Source organism: Schistocerca americana, chromosome X (assembly GCF_021461395.2).
Source record: "Schistocerca americana isolate TAMUIC-IGC-003095 chromosome X, iqSchAmer2.1, whole genome shotgun sequence".
Classification (NCBI taxonomy): Eukaryota; Metazoa; Arthropoda; class Insecta; order Orthoptera; family Acrididae; genus Schistocerca; species Schistocerca americana.
In genome coordinates this window covers 90,404,006-90,422,194 of record NC_060130.1, presented here as the reverse complement: position 1 = coordinate 90,422,194, position 18,189 = coordinate 90,404,006, and the positions used below count along the sequence as shown (strand labels likewise).

The window sequence follows — 18,189 nt, the reverse complement described above, 5'->3', positions numbered from 1 at the left end:
CAATACATACTGAACATGTGAGGTCGGTTATTGACGGTTTGATAATATTCTTCATTTATATGTTGACACTTGACAGCTTTATATATCAGCTGCACGGCGTTAGTGTGCACTGTTTGTTTTCAATTCGCCCTTGTTCATATCACACCTCAGATTCAGTTTTTCAAGTGCTCTTTTAACATAAAACAATTTTAATGCACCTATGCGAGGGTATCCATTGAATACATCATTTTAGGATGATAAACAGAGGATTCTCTATGACACTTCTTACTGTAGGATAGTATAGGTTGGTGAATTACATAGCAGTTTGGAAAAACGCTTCCGCTTCCAAAAATACATCATATATCTGCAGTGACTAGTAAGAGGTCTGTAAAATTCATGACAATTTCACCTAATTATTACAAAACGTAAAAAAAAGTTTTACGTCAGTTGCCTGGACATATCGTTGCTTCACAAATTTCGATAGAATTTTAGTAACTTTCAGCATTTGAATGACCTTCATGTCGCCAGAAATCTCAGTTATTCCTAATCTCTACTGGCTGCGATTGCCTCTTTCATTATGGTATTTGCTTCCCTGTTTTATTTCGTTTCAACATTAATAACTTGTTATACAGGTACGGCGTAGCAGTTACAAGAAAGAAGTGCGAAATCTTTCGGGTGCGTGGTTTGGATAGTCAGTACATTAACATGTGCCTAATCGCTCCTTGATTACAACCATTCTCGAACCCATTTCCTCTTTTTCGCTATCTTCTGTTATTTGCAAGCTATAGCTAATATAATTGCAAGACACGCTTACTTTTGGGTGTTGCGACATCTTAGTCTTTTAAAACCGCATTGTCAACTAACGATTTTTGTCAGCATTATTGATGGTGTGAGGTCGCTTCAGTACATTGAAGAGATGACAAACTAGTATTTTCAATAAATACAGAACGTATGTAGGTCCCGTTACGGTTTGTGGGGAAGTGTACTTCATGTACCAGATTATGTCAGAAAAATGCGAGTTGCGTTTCGCATGGTCAATGTTTTCAGAATCCATTGAAGTTGACATGACGGTGGTCATTCTGTTCCACAAAGCTCATTATATTTGAGCTCAAAATACATTCTGAGATTATATAAAGAGGGCATGTCAAGTATGTTGGACGGTAGTTTAGTGGCTCACTTCTGCCTCCCCCTCTAGTAGATCGAGGTGACTTGAGCTTTCTACCAAACACTGTCCATGGCTTTCTGTTCGACAGATTGTGGTTAAAAGAGGGGCTAAGTCAGTCGCATATTCACTACGGAATCTGATAGCAATTCCGTCGAGCCCTGATGTTTCTCGTCCATGAGATTCTTGATACTAATTGTGTTCATTGTAGTGTCATTCATTAACAGGCTTTAAACTCGATGAGAATTTCTTTGGATTTTGTGGGCGATCGTTCGATGTGAATTCTACCATTCCTCTCCAAATTCATGTATTATTTTGAGCACAGTTTGGATATATAAACAACTGAGCTTACGTGTAATGAAATATATGCAAAATGTTTAACAGAAAAATTGGAAAGTTTCATGTCTGCCGATGTATTTTATTACCTTTGGTTATCGATATGTAAAAACAAATGACGAATTCGCGCGGTATTGAAGCGTGTTAGGTTGTTGCTTTGTGTATTGTTTATGTCATTGGTTTGATTCTCCTTTAGAAAATAATTATGATAAACCTTCTTGAAGAGCCATGGTACCGACTATTGTGCAAGAGAAGAGATTTGAATCTGCAGTACACGTTAGGTGGCGGACAATCTTTCAGGTGAATGTTGACGTATGAAATAGCCTGCTTATTAAAAACCAGTGATAGCCTGAGTCTCTTAGTCAGGTCGCGTAATTTGGTAGTTTTGTATGTCAATTCATATTTATGTCGTAGGTATATGTTTTAACATATACGTAGCGAAACAGTGAGAAGCGTGACACCACAGTCATGAGTAATACGCCAGATCTCAAATAATAATGCAGCTTGTTCCGTATGACAGCGAAGAACATTCTCATGTTATTAATTCCGATCCTATTTTTAAAAATGTAGACTAGATACATCATGAACTATTGAGTTAACATAAAAAGAAAGTAAGTTAGCGAAGGCCGTATTGCCGTAGTTATTTTTCATTTTGTTAGTTCTTATTGTGATATTACTGTTTTATGTCTATGCAAAGCATGCTTTCATTCCTGTTCTTTCAGGTCAATACAGTTTCGTAACCATAAAGTGCCTTAATAAACCTTTAGTTTGCTAATATAGTTGCATTGTCGTCGCATAATGTTTTTGCTTTCTCTCTGTGTAATGTGGAACGGGTATTCAAAGTCTCATTTGAATAGAAGAAATGGTAAGGCAAAAACGACTTCGTTAGTTTTGAGATGCCACCTTTTTTATGACCCGTATTAAACTTTGGGTGTTGCTGAAATGCTTTTATTAGTCCATAAATTGTTACATTAGTGTTAAAGCTTGCAGTAATTGTCATTCGTATTTGTAGTGCTGTATTTATTTGCTAAATATTTTCTCCACATGTGGTATGAGGCTACGCATTTAATCGTTACTGAAGAGTTTAGCACAATTAATACTTCATGTACCATTGTTATTTTGTACCACATTTATTTATTTTTCCTTGGAAAATTATGGCCATAATGTCCCGTAGTGTCTAACGATGCATGTTCATATTTCATGTAACACTATAGCACATGGAATCAAAAACTTAGAAACAGTTATAATACAAATATTGAAAACAATCCTAGCTATAACAAGAGGAAAAAGTATAAAATTGTATTTGATTGTGACAAGTAGAATCGTAGTGGTAAAGCACAGAAAGGTACACATTGTGTTTGGTCTGTGGCAGCAATGAAATATGGAAAAACAGATGGAGAGATTGAGGAAAAGGAATGTCGTAAAATACAAGTAGGGTAAAAGAGGGAATTTATAAACTAGGGCTAATTGGAAACAGCAGGTATAAAGTTTTGCTGGAGAGGCGTTTATAATAATAATAATAATAATAGTAGTAGTAAAAATTTTATTTTCATTTGGCTGATTACAGCAATAGACAAAGAGCATATATATCTACATAAACTACTATATCTAGGTAAATTGGTTTACATAAAATAGGTACATGTTAGAATACAGTATTTTCATCTTCAAAAAATTCATCAGTGGTGTAAAATGGATTGTTCACTAGTAGCTTGTATAATCTAGTTTTAAAAATATTTACAGGCAGTTCTTTAAAGTCAGCACGTAGTCCGTTAAACATCCTTAGTCCAAGAACTAGGTAGGAGTTCTGCGATTTTGATAATCTATTATATGGCACGTCTACAGATGATGTGTTTCTAGTATTATGGCTATGAATATCACTTTTCAACACGAAATTAGAGACATTGTTTCTAATGGTCAGTAAAACATTGTAGATGAATAAGTTAACTACTGTAAGACACTCCAATTTAATAAACAGAGGTTTACAATGTTCTGTTTTATTAGAATCCGTTATTATTCTTATTACTTTCTTCTGTAAAACTAAAATGTCATTTACATGACAGCTACTACCCCACAGTAAGATTCCATAAGAGATGATGCTTTGGAAGAAGGCAAAATATGCTGGTCTCACATCTAGTCATTGGGAACATGTCTTTTTAAATTTCTAATTAGATAAATAACTCTCGAAAGCCTAGCTAATATATTTTTAATATGTGGTTCCCATGTCAATTTATTGTCAATAGTAACACCTAAAAATTTTACAGTTTCTAATTCTTGGTATTTAGGGGTCTCTTTGAGGCTAAAGTAAAGTGTCTGGGTTTTGTTTTCATTTAGTAAGAAGCCATTAGCTTTGAACCATAATGAGGACTGAGCAAGGGTATTTTCGGTCAGTGTTTTTAGTGTACCTAGATCAGAGCTTTTATGTAGAAAAGTTGTGTGAGAATTTTATGAATGAGATCAGGTCATTAATCATTAGTATAAACAGTAAAGGTCCAAGCACCGACCCTTGAGGCACTCCATACCTAACATTAACCAAATTCGATTTCTTCCTACCAATGCACACAACTTGTTGACAGTTCTCTAGAAAAGACCTGAACATATTTATACTGTTGTCATCAAAACCATAGTAACTAGCTTACTCAGCACAGTGTCATGCTCTACACAGTCAAAGGCTCTGCTCAGGTCACAAAATGTAGCCTGGGCATAGTCCCTAGCCTTGAACACATCTAGTACTATTTTTACGAGGGAGTCCATTGCGTCTGTTGTGGATTTACCTTTCCTAAATCCAAACTGTTTATCACTAATTATATTTAGTTTACCCAAGTAGACACTAACTTGTTCATACATAATTGTTTCTAAATTTTTTGAAAAAACAGGGGTAATGGATATAGGTCTGTAACTAGCGGGACAGTTCTTTTCCCATTTTTTATATATGGGCACAACTCTAGAAATTTTTTGTGTGTCGGGGAACTTACTTTCAACTAGGCATTTGTTAACACAAAAAGTTAAAGGATAAATCACATAATCAGTAACATCTTTCAACAAATTATATGACATATCATAGTAATCAACACTAACTGAAGGTTTGAAATTTTTCACTATTTTTTGGGCTCATTCTATGTTATGCAGTTTCTTTGCTTCATTTATTCCCTTCCTATACTTGTATTTAGCTTTAGCACACAGTTCTTTATACAGTTCTGATTTACTGGTTTTGTACAGACTAGAATACAGCATAACAGTATTTTTCAGTTGCCCTAACTGTGGAGTATACCATTCCTTTGTTTTCCTTTTCTTGTAATTACTACTAATATTCACTGTACATTTTTTCAGAGGGATGGTATTTTCAAATATATATATAAAAATATGGAGAAAAACTTGGTGAAAACAATATCAGGTATGAACTATGCATTTTAGTATGGTTCATGAAATTCTGACACTCTTGGAACATCCTCTGATGTCTCATTTCTTTTATGACATTATGTAAGTTAGATCTTTTAATGTCTCACGAAAATACAGGCTTCCTCACCGTAGCTGCGCAAGCGCAGTGACGCCTCTTTGTCTGGCGCTCTGTGGCAACTGCTGAAATGAATCTATTTCTAACAGGTCACGGGAAAATATTGCAAATTGTGGGTCGAAAAGCTTTATTTTCAAAGTAAATTTCCTTTTATGCAAGATGAACTATGTGCGAGAATGTACGATGAATTTATTAAATCACAGAGCGTTTGCTTTCATTTAAAAATCAACTCTTTCATAAATGGTTCAAGTGGCTCTGAGCACTATGGGACTTAACATATGAGGTCATCGGTCACTTAGAACTGCTTAAACCTAACTGACCTAAGGACATCACACACCTCCATGCCCGAGGCAGGATTCGAACCTGTGACCGTAGCAGCAGTGCGGTTCCGGACTGAAGCGCCTAGAACCACTCGGCCACCGTGGCCTGCAAATCAATGTTTTGATGACGAGCCATTTAGAAGAATTTCGAGCCCAGAAGAGCAGAGATTTATATTGGTATTAAAAATTTTACTGGCGTATTTGTGCGATGTATCTTAGTGTAACATGCCCTAAACAGATCAACATTATATGTGAAAGCTTAGCTTCTCTTGTAGCTTATTAATCTTCGAGACAAATATTGTATACAAAAGCTTTGCTTTTCTTGTAGCAACACTGTGTACAGTAACTTAAACCATTAACTTTTGCAGTTGGAATTCGAATTTATACTTTCTAAACGCAAAAATATGCAGCGGTCATGTTGCTGCATATCAAAGATCTTTTCAAAACATGTCTCCCCCCCCCCCCTCAGAGTTTCGAGAGGTTGTAACAATGGAAAATTGTACTGAAATGCGGGAAGATCTGCAACGAATTGACACATGGTATGGGGAATGGCAATTGAATCTCAATGTAGACAAGTGTAATGTGCTGCAAATACATAGAAAGAAAGATCCTTTATCATTTAGCTACGATATAGCAGGCCAGCAACTGGAAGCAGTTAATTCCATAAATTATCTGGGAGTAGGCATTAGGAGTGATTTAAAATTGAATGACCATATAAAATTAATCATCGGTAAAGCAGATGCCAGACTGAGATTCATTGGAAGAATCTGAAGGGAATGCAATCCGAAAACAAAGGAAGTAGGTTACAGTAGACTTGTTCACCGACTGCTTGAATATCCGCTGTGGGATCCGTACCAGATAGGGTTGATAGAAGAGATAGAGAAGATCCAATGGAGAGCAGCGCAATTCATTACAGGATCATTTAGCAATCGTGAAAGCGTTACGGAGATGATAGATAAACTCCAGTGGAAGACTCTGCAAGAGAGATACTCAGTAGCTCGGTACGGGCTTTTGTTCGAGTTTCGAGAACATACCTTCACTGAGGGGTCAAGCAGTATATTGCTCCCTCCTACGTATATCTGGCGAACAGACCATGAGAATAAAACCAGAGAGATTAGAGCCCACACACAGGTGTACCGACAATCTTTCTTTCCATGAACAATACGAGACTGGAATAGAAGGGAGAACCAATTGAGGTACTCAAGGTACCTTCCGCCACACACAGTCAGGTGGCTTACGGAGTATGGATGTAGATTTAAAGACAATTCAAAATATCATTCATCCATAACACTGGGCAACAAATTTTCACATTCAGAACAATGCACAAATTTTGAGGTGTCTCTTAATATATTTCAGGTGTGCTAAATCTAAATCTGCAAATGTTTCCTTGCATCATCTCAGATTTCTTTCCAGAACAGAGATTAGTGCAACATTCAATACACAGATGCAGTGGTTTTAAGACACACTTCCCTTACAATGTTTTAAGAAAAATAATAATGCATTCACTGTTAGAAATGACTAAATATTTAAGTATTGTCGATTTTATGTATCTCTACAAGCCACATGTTTATAAACAAAACTTAACATGTTGTAAGTTAGAAAATTTCACGCAAAACCGTCATAGCATACATACTTGTCACCGTATGTACACTGAGATTTTAGAGACAACTTATTTGTTGTAAAACATACAGTTAGATTAGCAAAGACGCACTATGAGCTTTTTTTTTTACATGTGAAGCTTCTTCTGTTTGGCCTCCTTTTATAAGCCCTTCTAGATGTGTCCCTTATCATCATTCAAAAGTAGTTGGTGAGCATTGTGATGCTCCTGCTACCTTGGTATCTCGTTTTTAATTCCCTGAGATCTTGGTGGAATCTCTCCCCATGTTCTTCACTGTAATCCTCAAGGGTCTTAGGAAAGTATTCCAAGTGAGAATGTATCATGTGGACCTTGAGACTCACATTACATCAATGTTCCTTGACTGCATTCAACATTTTGTTCACCAGGTATTTGTACTCTGGGTCTTTTGTGTTACCTAGAAACTTTGTAACTGTATCTCGGAATTAATTTTTCTGTCAAAAGTATCATCACAAAGCAGCTTCCTGATATCTGTACCTGTAAATATACCTTCTTACACTTTTTCATTGCTTAAAGCAGGGAACTTTTCACTAATGTACAAGAAGCAATGCCCTTCATTGTCCAAGGCTTAAACAGATCGTTTCATGGGCCCTAATTTAATATGGACAGACGGTAAGAGTACATCAAATGCCTCAGTAAGACTCTTCTTACAATTTTTTGAACCAACATCCTTGTCTTCGGGGTCATTCCTTCTGAACCCAGTGCTGTGCCACTGATCGATTGTCTCATTCGCAAATGAAACATGGTTGTTTTGTAGAACTTAACTGTTGACCCAACAGGAGTGAGATAACTTTGAAAACTCCACACACTTGCCATTTATGTTCTTCATATTTTGTCTTAGTCAGTAGTGGTTCCAAATTATCATTAAACTCTTTGCAAATCATGGCATAACCAACTGGAAGTGTAGCAAATAAATTCCCATTATGTAGGAGGACATTCTTCAAACTGCATTTTGACACATCAATAAAAAGTCTCCATTCATTAGGGTTATAATTAGGTAGTTCCATCCTAAGCATCATTTGCTGGATGTTGTTACAAAATATTAGTTCATCTTCTTCTGAATAATATGGAGCAAATTCTAGTTCTCGTTTTCTGTACCAACTGTATGAAGTCTTCACACAGAGCAATTTTATTCATTAAGCCCTGAAGCCAGTATTTCTGCAGATTCCTTTGAGATCCCGAGATTACGATCATTCAATTTTGCTCGAGTTGAAGGTCTGGATATGTTTGAAGTATCGTGTGGTTCGTAGTCACTACCTGTGTCACTACTGCAGATTTCTGATTTAGATGTAGATGCAGAAAAGTTGTCTGGTCTTTTAGGGACACGGACATTTGAACCGTGGGACATGGGCAGAATAGCAAATGGAATGTTTAGGTATGTTGTGTTGTGCCTGTTTCTTACATTATACCCTGTCAGATTGCAGAAGCAAAAATAAGTCTGTTCCATGGTTACTTTGTTCACCATATCGTGGACACCCTAAAGGAGGCCTACCACTCTTATGTGGGTATGTGTGTAGTGCACACGGGTCCCCAAGCTATTGCAACCTTTATTCTTTTCTGGGCTGCTTTACCTTCACCTTCCCTTCCCTTGTTCCTATCCCTTGGCCCCTTCCTGTCCCTCTCTTGGTGTTCTTCATGTTGGCCCAGCTATCCTCATGTCTTTGCTTTTTCCTGCAGTTTTGGTTGGTTGCTTTTCCTCTTCCTTTTTGGATGTTTTTTTTTTTTTTTGGTCCCCCTCAGGGGTTTGACCTCCATCTCTAAATTTGAAATCTGTAGTGTGAGCTACATGGGGAAGAACTCCCTCCCTAGCATCTTTGGCATGGGTTCCTCTCCCCCTCTTCCTCACCCTCTTCCTGTCCCTTTTCCCCCCTTCCCCTCCCTCCCCGGCCATAGCCCATTCGCCTCCTTGCTAGGCCATCAGCTCGGTAGCCTGTCCGTGTGGTGGTGCGTACCCATTTGGCTGAGTCCCCTGACACCACAGGGATTACACTTCTGGTACCCATGCTGTGAAGGCCTTGTGTAAGCCTAGCAGTGATTGCCCATCTTTTCAGGCCATCGGAACGCCTGGCAATGACCATTTTGCCAGGCAGCTGTTGCTGTGGCTGGGTGGCGCCCACAAGACGAGCTTCTGTTAGGAGTGGGTGGTACTAGGGCAGACATTTGGAACACGAAACGTGTTAAACTCTCTGGCTGCTCTTCTGCGGTCACATTTCTTCCTCGACATAGTTACGTCTCAGTTGCTGTTTCTGCATTCCCAGCCTTACTCTCCTTGGCTACCCCATGGGAGAAGGGCCAGGCCTGCCAGCTTGAGGTGAAACCCTTTCCCTGCATCCTGGTCTGTAGTAGGACTGACGGGAGACTTTTGCCACCAATAAACCCCTTTTGTTAGTGGAACATATTGAAGACAAGTTTGTTGAAGTTGAGTCATTAAGCAAGATGAGATCTGCCTCTCTCCTTATAAAGACAACTTCTGCCAGTCAGTCGGCCGCCCTCTGTGCCTGCGACCATCCCTGTGACTGTCGCTCCTCACTCGATATGACACAGGGTGTAATCTTCCATAGGGACCTTCTCCTCCAGTCTGATGATGGACTTAGGTCTAATCTGGAACGATGTGGTGTTCATTTCTTCTGGCGTTGTCAGAGATACCCTCATGTAGACACTGGCGCTTTCATCCTGCCATTTGAGTGGGATACCCTGCCTGAGAAGGTCAAAGTAATGGTGTACAGATGCAACGTGAAACCGTACATCCCACCTCCCGTGCTTTGCTTTCATTGCCTCAAGTTTGGCCATGCAATGCCACCCTCATCTGTGGTAACTGTGGCCACACTCTTCATGTGGGAAGCCCTTGCACTGTCCCCCTGCGGGTCTGGGGGTTAGAAAGGCCCGAGGTATCCCTTCCTGTCGTAAGAGGTGACTAAAAGGAGTCTCTCACTTTTCGGCCCTAAAAGTTCAGGTCCCATTTTATGGTTTGACCTGCCACTTTCAAATTCTACAGAAGTGCGTTCAGTATGGGGAAGGACACCTTACATGGTGCATGAGCTATCCATAGTGCCCTTAGATTCGATCTACTGAACCTCTTGTCACTGCTTTGCGTTTCCACCTGCAATTCAACTATTTGAGCGTTGACACTTTCGAGGGTATGTCATCTTCTTCCATTGTCTCCTGTCCTTTTTCACCCCCGTGACAATATTGGATTTATCTGCTCCCAATATCCAGCACGGTAGCCAGTCTGTTGTGGTAGGACCATCGTGTACCCAATTGGTAGAAGCCCCTGACAACACGGATCGCACTGCTGATGCCTGAGCTGTAAACTCCCCACATATGCCAAGGAGTAGATGCCTGTCTTCCTGGGTCATCAGGACTCCTGGCAACGGCCATCGTGCCAGTTGACCTTTGCTGTGGCTGGGTGGCACCCGTGGGGAGAGCCCCTAGTTGGAGTGGGTGGCATCAGGGTGGATGACCCCCAATGAAGCGGACTAAGTCATCTCTTGCTGGTGACTGTATGGGGCCAGCATTCTCTAAGAAGGCCAAGATTGAGTACAATGCTGACAGATATGACCCTAAATCATTTCCCTCCCTCGGTACCCCATGGGAGGAATGTAGGGCTACAGGAATAAGAGAGCCATATTCCCCTCGGTATTTAGTCTGTAGCAGAATGGAGAGGGACTCCTTTCTACCTATGAAGCCTCAGTTTTTTGTTAAACATCTTTAGGATAAGTTTGGGGAAGTGACAGCACTGTCCAAGATGAGAAGCAGTGCAGTCTTGATTCAGACAGCATCCCCATCCCAATCCCGGGTGTTGCTTGTTACTGGCTGGGTGATATTCCTGTTTCTGTCACTCCCATAAAAGCCTCAACACGGTCCAGGGAAGTATTTTCCATCGCGACCTCCTCTTGCAGTCTGATGACAAGCTCCTCACAAATCTAGAATGGCAGGATGTTCATTTCATCTGGCGTGTTTACAGGGGTCCCAAAGACAACAGGGTTGCTACCAGTGCCTTCATCTTGGCCTTTTGAGGTTGATTCATTGCCTGTGAAGGTGATGGTTTACCGTTGTGATGATAATCCATACGTCCCTCCCCCTATGCAGTGCTGTAAGTGCTGGAAATTCAGGCACATGTCTTCCCACTGAATTTCCAACATCACATTTTGAGACTGTGGACATCCACTGCATCCAGATACTCCCTCCCATTTGTTTCAAGCACTTCCCCTGCTCGCCAGATTGCATGGTACTCCAAAAGGAGCAGAAAATCATGTAGTACAAGACCCTGGACCAGTTGACTTACCAAGAGGCTAAACGTAAATTTGAACGATTACACCCCATTTGGTTGACGTCCACATACGCTGCAGCTACATTACCATTCCCATCACAAGTACCAGTCGTACCAAACTCTGTGCCACGAACAGTGGGGCCTCAAGGTCTCCAGAATACATCCGTCCCCTTGGTGGTAGGGGGAAAATCTCCTTCCAGTGCTCCCAGAGCACCTACTTCTGTAGCAAGGCTCCCCCAACTGAAGGGGACGTCAGACCTCTCCCCCCACCTGGAGAAGCAACAGCCTCCTCCAGGTCCTCTCATGTGGAAGGGTTCCCTTGGGAGCCTCTCTCACGAGCTCTCCACTAATGCCACAGCGGACACTCGCCAGTGGCTGAAGGAGCCGAAAGCTGCTGGACAAAGAGCTTCACTGTCGTCGTCTGTGCCTGAAGCTACTTCAGAGTAGTTTTCCCAGCAAGCCCCAAAGAGAAGCGAAAGGGCAAGCAAACAAAGAAGTCTGCTAAGAAAAAGGACCCTCCGGTGGCCCCCAACACCACCACTCCCTACCAATTCTGCACCTGCAGATGAGGTGGAGATCTCAGCATCCCCTGAGAATCTATATCTCACTGATGCCTCGTCCACAATTGAAATGGATACAAATACTCAATTGGTGGCAGCAGGTGGCTCTGAGGTGTAACCTGCCTCCTTGCAGGCTTCATGCTGTCCCATCCTCACAATAACATCATCCTCCAGTGGAATAGCTGCAGTTTTTTCCACCACCTGGTTGAGCTACAGCAACTGGTAAGCTTTACACCTGCTTGCTGCATTGCCCTCCAGGAACCCTAGTTCCTGGTAACACGGACCCATGCCCTTTGCGGCTATAGGGGATATTGCAAGAACCGCAGCAACTATAATAGTGTGTCAGGTGGAGTTTGTGTCTGTGTCCTGAACTCAGTATGCAGTGAACCTGTGCCCCTTCAAACCACTCTTGAAGCTGTGGCTGTCAGGATGACAACACAGGAAGTAAGTGTCTGCAATGTATATCTTCCTCCAGATGGTGCAGTACCCCAGAATGCATTGGCTGCACTGATTCATCAACTCCCTAAACCTTTCCAACTTTTGGGAGATTTTAACACCCATAACCCCTTGTGGGATAGCACTGTGCTTACTGGCCGTAGTAGAGATGTCGAAAATTTCCTGCCTCAACTCTACCTCTGCCTCTTAAATACAGGTGCCTCCACACCTTTCAGTGTGGCTCATGGCACTTACTCGGCCATTGATTTATCCCTCTGCAGCCCAGGACTTCTCCCATTTGTCCACTGGAGAGCCCACAATGACGTGTGCGGTAGTGACCACGTTCCCATCTTCCTGTCACTCCCCCAGCGCCATTCCCCTGGACGTCTACTAAGGTGGGCTTTTAAACAAGGCAGACTGGGAAACTTTCACCTCTGCTGTCACTGTTGAATCTCCCCCACATGGCACCACCGATGTGGTAGTTGAGTAGGCCACTAGAATGATCGTTTCTGCAGTGGAAAACACGATCCCTTGTTCTTTAGGGTGCCCCCCCCCCGGTGAAAGTCACAACAAACTATGTGCCCTTAAGGGGACTACGAATGTGTGAAAGACCTCCAATGTGGTTCTCTGTCGGCTCTGCATTGTCCATATGTGGCTAACACATGGCTACCTCCTCCGTCGCGAGGACCCACCTCAGTTTCACTGTGGCTCACATGTGACTGTCATCCACATCTTGTTGGACTGCCCATTTTTAGCTGCTGTGTGGCAGACTTTTAATCTTCCTAGCACCCTACCTTCAGTGTTGGGCAACCTTGGTGGTCGCTGGAAATCACTGAGGCCATTAAAGAGCGTCGGCGAGCTCTCCAGCGACAAAAGCGGCTCCCTTCCCCAGAGCACCCAATAGCTGTTAAACAGCTCCATGCCCATATTCGCCAGCTTATGAAAAGACGGAAACAGGCATGTTGGGAGAGGTACGTCTCGACCATTGGGTACCATACGTCACCTTCCCAAGTCTACATCTACATCTACATTGATACTCCGCAAGCCACCCAACGGTGTGTGGCGGAGGGCACTTTACGTGCCACTGTCATTACCTCCCTTTCCTGTTCCAGTCGTGCATGGTTCGCGGGAAGAACGACTGTCTGAAAGCCTCCGTGCGCGCTCTAATCTCTCTAATTTTACATTCGTGATCTCCTCGGGAGGTATAAGTAGGGGGAAGCAATATATTCGATACCTCATCCAGAAACGCACCCTCTCGAAACCTGGCGAGCAAGCTACACCGCGATGCAGAGCGCCTCTCTTGCAGAGTCTGCCACTTGAGTTTATTAAACATCTCCGTAACGCTATCACGGTTACCAAATAACCCGGTGACGAAACGCGCCGCTCTTCTTTGGATCTTCTCTATCTCCTCCGTCAACCCGACCCGGTACGGATCCCACACTGATGAGCAATACTCAAGTATAGGTCGAACGAGTGCCCCGCAAGCCACCTCCCCTGCTGATGGACTACACTTTCTAAGCACTCTCCCAATGAATCTCAACCTGGTACCCGCCTCACCAACAATTAATTTTATATGATCATTCCACTTCAAATTGTTCCGTACGCATACTCCCAGATATTTTACAGAAGTAACTGCTACCAGTGTTTGTTCCGCTATCATATAATCATACAATAAAGGATCCTTCTTTCTATGTATTCGCAATACATTACATTTGTCTATGTTAAGGGTCAGTTGCCACTCCCTGCACCAAGTGCCTATCCGCTGCAGATCTTCCTGTATTTCTCTACAATTTCTGGACGATCAGACGTGTTTGTGGGCACCAGACACTGGCAGGTGTTACTGGCATTAACATCAGTGGTGTGTTATCTACCGACGCAAACACAATTGCCGAGCACTTTGCTGAGCATTATGCTCGAGCCTCCGCGTCAGAGAATTATCCCCCAGCATTTCACACCGTCAAATGGTGGGTGGAAAGGAAAGCCCTCTTGTCCACTGAACATCACAGTGCTCCATTTACAGAGTGGGAGCTCCTCAGTGTCCTTGCACATTGCCCTGACACAGCTCCTGGGCCAGATCAGATCCACAGTCAGATGATCAAACATCTCTTGTCCGACTACAAGTGACATCTCCTCCTCATCTTCAACCGGATCTGGTACGCTGGCGTCTTTCCATTGCAAGGGCGGGAGAGCACCATCATTCCAGTGCTCAAACCCAGTAAAAACCCGCTTGATGTGGATAGCTATTGGCCCATCAGCCTCACCAACATTCTCTGTAAGCTGTTAAAGGTATGGTAAGACGGCCGTTGTGGTGGGTCTTGGAGTCACATGGCCTACTGGCTCCATCCCAGGGCAGTTTCTTCCAGGGTCGCTCTACCCTTGATAATCTAGTTTCCCTTGAGTCTGCCATCAGAACAGCCTTTTTTGATTTACGAAAAGCTTATGACACGACCTGGCGACATCATATCCTTGACACATTATATGAGTGGGGTCTCCGGGGCCCACTCCCGATTTTTATTCAAAATTTCCTATCCCTCCATACTGTCCGTGTCCAAGTTAGTGCCTCCCATAGTTCCCCCCATATTGAGGAGAATGGGGTGCCGCAGGGCTCTGTATTGAGTGTATCTCTATTTTTAGTGGCCATTAATGGTGTAGCAGCAGCTGTAGGGCTGTCTTTCTCACCTTCTCTGTATGCAGATGACTTCTGCATTTCGTACTGCTCCTCCAGTACTGGTGTTGCTGAGCGGCGCCTACAGATAGCCATCCACAAGGCACAGTCATGGGTTCTAGCTCACGGCTTCCAGTTTTCATCTGTGAAGTCGTGTGTCATGCACTTCTGTTGGCATCGTACTGTTCATCCAGAACCAGAACTTTACCTTAATGATGATCCACTCATTGTAGTGGGGACATATCAATTCTTAGGACTGGTTTTCGTTGCCCGATTGACATGGCTTCCACATCTTCGTCAGCTTAAGCGAAAGTGCTGGTGGCACCTCAATGCCCTCTACTGCCTGAGCAACACCAACTGGGGTGCAGATCGCTCTACATTGCTGCAGCTCTACAGAGCTCTTGTCATTCCCGCCTTGACTATGGGAATCTGGTTTATGGTTTGGCGGTGCCCTCAGTGTTGCGTTTACTCGACCTAGTGCGCCACTGTGGCGTTCGACTGGCAACAGGAGCTTTTAGGACGAGTCCGGTGACCAGCGTCCTGGTGGAGGCTAGAGTCCCTCCATTGAAGGTTAGCCATGCACAACCGCTCGCCAGCTAAGTTGCACACATTTGTAGTTCTCCTGAGCATCCGAATTAGCGTCTCATCCATGGCGGTTCATCTCCTGCATCGGAGGCCCAGGTCAGGGCTTAAGATTGTGGTTCACGTCCGACCTCTTCTGTCTGAAGTGGAGTCCTTGCCTTTACCACCTATACTTGAGGTCCATTCACGTACAGTCTCTTCTGTCTGAAGTGGAGTCTTTGACTTTACCACCTATACTCGAGGTCCATTCACGTACACCTCCATGGTGTACACCTAGGCCGGATCTTCGCCTGGGCCTTTTACATGATCCTAAGGACTCCGTTAATCCCGCAGCTCTCTGCTGTCACTTCCTCTCGATTCTTGACATGTACCAGGACCATTAAGTGGTTTACACTGATGGCTTGATGGTCACGTTGGCTTCGCATATGTTCGTGGAGGACATATTCATCAGCACTCCTTTCCAGATGGGTGCAGTATTTTCACTGCAAAGCTGGTGGCCATTTCTCGTGCTCTTGAGCCCATTCGCTCATGCGTTGCTGAGTTGTTTCTTCTCTGTACTGACTCCTTGACTCCTTGAGCAGCGTACAAGCTATTGACCAGTGCTACCCCCGCCATCCTTTGGTAGCGACCATCCAGGAGTCCATCTATGCCCTGGAACGGTCCAGTTGTTCCGTGGTGTTTGTGTGGACCCCAGGCCACGTCGGAATCCCAGGAAATAAACTTGCCGGCAGGCTGGCCAAACAGGCTACATGGAAACCACTTCTGGAGATCGGCGTCCCTGTACCTGCAATCATTATTATGCTGCAAGGTTTTTCAGCTTTGGGAGATGGAATGGTATAATCTCAGTATGCACAACAAACTATGTGCCCTTAAGGGGACTACGAAAGTGTGAAAGACCTCCAATGTGGTTCTCTGCCGGCTCTGCATTGGCCATATGTGGCTAACACATGGCTACCTCCTATGTGGCAAGGACCCACCTCAGTGTCACCGTGGCTCTCATATGACTGTCATACACATCTTGTTGGACTGCCGACTTTTAGCCCCTCTGCGGCGGACTTTTAACATTCCTAGCACCCTACCTTTGGTGTTGGGCAACAATGCCTCAACGGCAAATTTAGTTATATGTTTTATTCGTGAGGGAGGTTTTTATCGTACCAGCTAAGGGTGGGCATTTAGCCTTCTCTCTGAGGTCGCCACCCTCCCTCCATTTTAACTCTGTCACACTTTCTTTGCATTTGTTTGTCTTGTTGGTTGCCTTTTCCCTAATTCTGTTCATCTTGCCTTGTCTTTTTGGGGTGGATATTTTAATGTATTACAGAGTGACTAGCTCATCCTCTTTTATTATTGTGATCAGCCAGCCCAGACCATATGCTCTATGGTTTTAATATCTTTTTCCACTTTTCATTGTAGTGTATGTTTTCCCCATTTTTTGTTCGTTCCATTCGTTTTCTTTTGAGGTGTGGTGTTGGGTATTTTTGTACCTTGAGCCTTGCTTATGTCAGGAAAAAGTGATTGATGACCCTGTAGTTTGGTCCCTTATATCCCAATCCAACCAACCATTCTCCCTGCTCACCGGATGTGTCCAGTGTACGTGAAGGAAAAAAGAATTCAGGGAAAAAATCCTTGACCGTTTCAGGCCCAGAAGAAGTTTGACAGACTTCACACTGTAAATTTCTCGTGTACCTTGGCCTCAGTTATGTCTCCCCCTCGTCATCCAGCCCCTTACACCCATCCTCCCACCTTTCCCTTTCTTCATTATAGGCAGCTTCCAGCCCTTCCCACGCAGGAACCACTCCTCCTCCTTGGCCTGGGAAGGCATCCCCTTCTCTGGCTCCTGCTAAGGATGGGGCTCCCTCTTGGAACACCACTTCCCGGCGTTCTCAGGATAGGAAGCTTGCACCCATGGGTCGGACGAAAGATCCATGCTCAGAGGGCCCCAAAGCCACTCCCCCTCTGTCTGATCCCAACCGCACTGTCACTGATTGCCTTACTGATGATGTCTCTGAGGGAGAAGAAGAAGCAGCACAAGTCAAAGGATGAGGCTTCCTGGGGGGCTTTGCCACCCCCTCCCCCTTTCCTCATCCCGAATCCGACCCAGTTTTTATGGATGTCACCCAATTCTCACTGGTGATGACCACTGACCGAGTGACATGACCTCCTGTTGGCTTCTTTATGTCTAACATGAACTCGCACGACATGATACTCCAGTGGAATTGCAATGGATATCATCACCACCTACCAGAAATACAGGGACTGACGACCTTAGCAGTTTGGTCCCATAGAAACTTACCACTACCACCACCAGAAATACAGTGCCTTGTTTCCTCCTACTCTGTGTTCTTTCTTGCTGTTCAAGAAACGCACTTTTGTGATGACCACTTTTCAATGTTTCGTGGCTATCAGGCATTCTGTCAGAACTGGGCCTGCCCCGGGATAGTGTCTTGAGGGGTTTGCACTTTGGTTCACACTTATGTCATTAGGGACTGGATCTCTCTTCATACTGACCTGGAAGCAATAATGATAAGACTTCAAATGACTCTGGCAATCTCAGTTTGCTGTGTCTACCTCCCTCCAGGTAGGCCACTTCCTTATGTTGTACTGTCTACCTTAATACGGCAACTCCTGCCCCAGTTTCTCCTCCTCAGGGACTTCAAAAGCACACCACCACGTATGGGGGAGTGCCACTTTGACAGGTAAGAGTCTTCTAATTGAACAACTTATTACAGACTTTGA

General features: G+C 43.6%; 1 protein-coding gene across 1 annotated transcript in view; it reads left to right on the top strand.

Annotated features, from left to right (window-relative positions):
* Nucleotides 1-1,601: 1,601 nt before the first annotated feature.
* LOC124555006 (N-glycosylase/DNA lyase-like) overlaps nt 1,602-18,189 on the top strand; it is a 55,883-nt gene continuing 39,295 nt past the window's right edge. The window contains exon 1 of the mRNA XM_047128749.1: nt 1,602-1,777. Coding sequence (XP_046984705.1) covers nt 1,683-1,777 — 95 coding nt within the window. The 5' untranslated portion in view covers nt 1,602-1,682. The remainder of the gene's footprint in view (nt 1,778-18,189) is intronic.